Source organism: Panicum virgatum, chromosome 9K (genome assembly GCF_016808335.1).
Source record: "Panicum virgatum strain AP13 chromosome 9K, P.virgatum_v5, whole genome shotgun sequence".
In the NCBI taxonomy this organism is placed as follows: Eukaryota; Viridiplantae; Streptophyta; class Magnoliopsida; order Poales; family Poaceae; genus Panicum; species Panicum virgatum.
The window spans coordinates 43,281,792-43,286,585 of record NC_053144.1 but is presented as its reverse complement, the minus strand read 5'-3'; the positions used below and the strand labels follow the sequence as shown (position 1 = coordinate 43,286,585).

At 46.6% G+C, this 4,794-nt stretch overlaps 1 protein-coding gene and 1 long non-coding RNA gene across 2 annotated transcripts; both read right to left on the bottom strand.

Moving 5' to 3' along the window:
- Positions 1-2,492: 2,492 nt before the first annotated feature.
- LOC120648718 lies at positions 2,493-3,488 on the bottom strand. The gene is made up of 2 exons (XR_005665056.1): positions 2,983-3,488; positions 2,493-2,861 (listed from the first exon to the last, which is right to left on the bottom strand). It is a non-coding gene; the product is annotated as an uncharacterized LOC120648718 (long non-coding RNA).
- Positions 3,489-3,500: 12 nt separating this feature from the next.
- Positions 3,501-4,403, bottom strand: LOC120648716 (protein MAIN-LIKE 2-like). The gene is made up of 3 exons (XM_039925403.1): positions 4,286-4,403; positions 4,004-4,212; positions 3,501-3,932 (listed from the first exon to the last, which is right to left on the bottom strand). The coding sequence occupies exons 1-3, from the start codon at positions 4,325-4,327 to the stop codon at positions 3,551-3,553; spliced, it is 633 nt and encodes a 210-aa protein (XP_039781337.1). The 5' UTR covers positions 4,328-4,403; the 3' UTR covers positions 3,501-3,550.
- Between the last annotated feature and the right edge of the window lie 391 nt (positions 4,404-4,794).

Below are 4,794 nucleotides of genomic sequence, written 5' to 3'. Positions count from 1 at the left end.
CACCTATGACAGAGGAAGAGAAGCAAGAAGCTGCTATGTGAACAATCCTCCCAAATGTCACTGTGGTGTTCGTGCCAAACTTCAAAGGCCTAATATTGGTGTCCCTCCAAAGTTCACTCCCTTTTTTAGATGCTCGCTAAAGACTAGAGTAAGTATCATGTAACGTAGAATTGATTCTTTAATTTTCTGTAATTATGTGGCTAATGTTATGTGTCATGCAGGATGCATGGCCGGCATGTGACTTCAATGAGTATATTTATGGTCCTAGATCTCATTGGCCGACAGAAGACGAAGTGTGAGAATTTGAGAGTGGGAAGAAGCCATGGCCATGTACAACTACTTCTAGTCTTCGATGCAAGTGTGGTATTGTGACCACAAAAGGCATAGTTCCTTCTGAGCTTGGCTACGGATATTACTGTGGCAATAGCTACGGAGAGTATTGGGTTCGTATATTAACCACAAAGTTAAACTCCGCATGATTTTGTCATTGTGCTAGTACTTGGTATATTAACATTTCTGAATGTTTGGTTGTCAATAATTTTTCAGGAGGGAAGAACGTGTGATTACGAGTGGTTCCAAGGCCGGTATGAGCTAATGTTGCAATTGGGCAGAACAAAAGAGCCTTGGAAATCTAGAGACACTTTAAATAAAAAACTGAAGATAAGGAAGGATTACCAAGTTACTTTGCCCCTTGAGTCATTTCTGTTAGGGCTTGTACTCCAAGACCTACGGCGTGAGTATGGAAAGAAGGCAGCAGAAAAGGCAACTCTTGAGGATTGTATTGTTTATTGGAGGAGGAACCGAAGCAAGTACCCACGGCCACTCACAGATAGGGAGCTTTTGGCAAATTATGAGAAGAAGCAGGAGGAGATGGAGAGGCAGAGGTTAAGGGAGGAAAGAGCAAAGAAAGGTTTTTCTGTTGATCCGAAAGCCAAATACCCAAAGGGTTCATGTGAAGAATATTTTCAGAAATTGGAGGCTAACAATAGGATGGAAGAAATGGAAAAGATGGAGGATTTAACTCAGGAGGCTCAGATTGAGGCAATGCAGGCCCTAGTTGCCGATCTGCCACACAAGGTGCCCAACGTTGAGAAGGATGTGTCATCCGCGAGCACGAAGGTTTTGGGTGTTAGAGCAACTCAAATGGAGGCAATTAAGTCAATTGTAGGAGACTTACCTGCGCAGGACAAAGGGAAGAGTGCGTCTGAGCATGACCACGTTCTTGATGATGGAGTTGATGACGAGTGGTGGGCAATGAATGCAGCGGAAGTAGAGGTCATAGTGTCCCAAATTGAGGTGACAAAGGGGAAAGCTGTAGTCAAAGATGATGGAGATGACAATGATGGTTGGGAAGTGCTTTTGATTGAAGGCGACTCTGATTAGCTTGTTTTATTTATAATTGTATGGACTCTATATATGATTGGACTATTTATGTGCTGGACTATGTCCTGCCGCCAGTTATACCTTCCATGCATGTTCGAACGCCAAATTTTAAAGCTATACTTTTGCATTGGTGCAGATATTTTTATCTTACACCATCTCTTTAGGGTTGGAACTTTGGTGACCAAGTTTCCATTGGTGCAGATGTATCCTGTTGCAAAGAATTATTTTGGAGGTCTGCTCCAAGCACATTCATTTTCAGGTTATGTTCGAACTTTTGCTTGTTCAGATATTGTTGAAATCAAGGGCCGCTCTAAGCCTCTAACTCATCCGGAATGCCGCAGCACCAGAAGCAAGCAGCAGCGAGAGGCAGCAGCAAGGCAGAGCAGCAAGGCAGTCAAATTCTGTTCTTGTCGCGCCATTCCAGGTGGCGCTACAAACCTACACTGTCGCGCCATTGATAGTGGCGCGACCAAAGGGACCTGCCACGCCACCAAGTAAAAAATGCAGTCCTTACTGGGCTTGGGCACACATTGGCGCGACAACGTAGGTTTGTCGCGCCAGTGGTATTAGCGCGACAGATCCCTTCTGCCTCGCCAATGTGTGGCCAAGCCCAGTAAGGACTGCATTTTTCACTTGGTGGCGTGGCAGGTCCATTTGGTCGCGCCACTCCCAATGGCGCGACAGTGTAGGTTTGTAGCGCCACCCGGAATGGCGCGACAAGCACAGAATTCTGCTACCCAACTACCTCGCTGCTCTGCCTTGCTGCTGCCTCTCAATGCTGCTTGCTTCTGGTGCTGCGGCATTCCGGATGAGTTAGAGGCCTTAGAATTTGGCCAGCTAACTCCTCTGCTGTAAGTGTGGCCGCCATTGCTTGTGTTGTGGTGGTGACGATGAGCTGAGGGTCGTTATAGATAGAGATGAACTGCTAGAGACATTTGGCTTTACCGTCGTGTGCTCGATGAATCCAACATGAGACCTTAGTTCACGGCAAGAAATATGCAGCTCCTGCATGTTGCCTGGAAAAATATTTTTCAAGAAACAAATATGTGCACATCAATACTGAATAGTAGAGACACAACAAGCAGTCCATTACCACACAAGGAAAAAAATAAAGAAATAGAGAGCCATCACCACACAAGCACATAGCCCATTAGAAGCTACAGTAGTCCATTACAAGGATCTTTTCCATCACAACATAAAGTGATCCATGTCAAACACAAAGAGTTCATGAGAAGCATAAATAGTTCATGACAAGCACAAATAGGTTCTAGGTAGCATTTTTACAATACATCTAAGAACAAAGTGTCCGTGCTTCTTCATCTACGGCGTCGTCCACGCTCGGCAGGGCTAAAAGGGTCGGTGGGGCGCCGTTGCCTTCCAGGAGCTTTTGGGAGCACGTTCGCGCTACCAACATCGATGTGGTCACGAGAACGCCTTTGTCGGCGACGCGGAGGAGAAGCGGGTGCATCCTGAGGTGCCTGCACAAAAATATATAATATGGAGGCATGTTGAAGACCAAAAATGTGTACAATATCATGTTTTCTTTATAATGATGCAGTATCTCCTCTAAGTTAAAACATTTCAATTACACATGCTTACCTGGCTTGATTCACCCTGAGTCTACGTTCCTGGGGGAGCATCAAACATCTGCGACATCCTAAGCACCTGAAAGCTTGGGTCCTCATCTTCTGAGTCGCCTTGGCGGTCGGACTCTTCACTGCCTTCGGATGACTGGATAGCTTTGCCCCTTGACAAGGCACGTGAACCAGTCCTGGAAGTGGTCCTTGAACGGCTTCTCGAACCGGAATGCCCTGGAGTTGTAGCGGTTACGGCACCGTAGTGAATCGGTGTCCGTATGCTGGAAGTGGGGCCACGTGCACTTGAAGTTCCCGCACCATAGGCCTTTGGACCAAACGCCTCGTCTGGCCGAGCCATGCAATTGAGCCTAGCGGCCATCCGCCTGCAGCTCCGACGGACTCTCTGTATCAAAGAGCAATATGTGAGTCATTACCCGTTGAACTATATTTCAGATAACCGGTTACATTCGAATTCAAGGAAAGATAGTAATCTCGACAAATGCCCTAAAGTGGCCCCCGGCATTGTCTCCTTCGTTTGCATGAGCCATTGCCACGCCAGCCTTGTTAGCGAGGCATCCGAGTCGTTGTGCCTATTTAAATTCAGTTAGTCCAAAAATAATTGAAAATGTGCAAACGTAAGGAAATGTCAAACAAAGAGCATGATGTACCATGTAGTTCTGCAAAGGGTCCCGTTCGTGCTGAACTCCTCCACGAGTGATATCATCGTATGCATCGATGATGTCATCATCATCGTCGGTGTCCGCGTGGTCTTCTATAGGTTCAGTGGATTGTGGTGGCTTGACTGAAACTTTAGACACTGAATGAAGCCACCGAAGGTACTCCTTGTAATGGTTGTGCCTATGTGCCGGTCCACTATCCGGGTGCATCCTTTGCCTTTGTTCCCACTGTGCCAGTGGCTGTGCATGTTTGACACGCCAATCATTCTCAGTGTACCGTTTCTTCCTGTCAATACTGACATAAGAGCGGTGTATTAGTGAAATAATATTGGTAAAGAGAAATGAATTTAAAGGCATAAAATGTACCTATGCAAAGCTTGGGACGTCGAAATTCCCTCCGGAGGGAAGTCTTGCAATCTGCCGAACTGTCTCTTGACACGGTGCGGCAAGTGCATCTCGACTACAAAGAAAAAAATCAAAAGCACGCAAGTCCTCCACAGTTCGGCATCGCGTGTGCAAATATCACTCAGTTCCAACTCGTCCAGCTCGGCTCTACTGTACGATGTCCAGAAGATCTACATACCACGTACACATTAGAAATCATGTAGACAGAAGCATTTATTTACAGAACGGTATGAAGGTTATAACCTGATTTTGAGTGAGGCAGTCTAGGTCGTCCATGTAACGCATGTAGCGGCGTGCAGGATCCCCTCTTACAGCTCCCACGTTCTTCCAACTGTAAGCAACGGTGGGCCTAGACTCTTCATCATTGTGCGGCCACGGCTGCAAAAGGAGGAAAATTACGGTTATGCAAAAATCATTTAGTGTCCCGCCAACGAAAAGTGAGATTGCAACGCTAATTAATACCTCTAGTTCGCCTCGGTACGGCTGGCCTACTGGAAAGCGCTCCCAAATCCAGATTTTGCAGGAGGTATGCACAACCTCCTAGGTTTGAATCATTAGCAATCCGCCGACATGCGTCACAAAGCTGCCGGTACATCCAAGCTAAAGTTGCCGACCCTCAGCTATACTGAGCAATGTTCTCCCACTGCTGGCCCAGAATTGGAAGTATCATCCATGAAATCGTGTTTCCCGAACCATCAGGAAACAGGAAACCTCCAAACAGGTGCCACAACCATACGCGAGCATACCGCTCT

Bases quoted from the DNA above. Each gene is read 5' to 3' on its own strand.
- LOC120648716 (XM_039925403.1), bottom strand. From the start codon at position 4,327: ATGCGTTACATGGACGACCTAGACTGCCTCACTCAAAATCAG. The intron at 4,213-4,285 runs GTTATAACCTTC...CGTGGTATGTAG, and splicing joins ACTGCCTCACTCAAAATCAG to ATCTTCTGGACATCGTACAG. The intron at 3,933-4,003 runs GTACATTTTATG...CTCTTATGTCAG, and splicing joins ACGTCCCAAGCTTTGCATAG to TATTGACAGGAAGAAACGGT.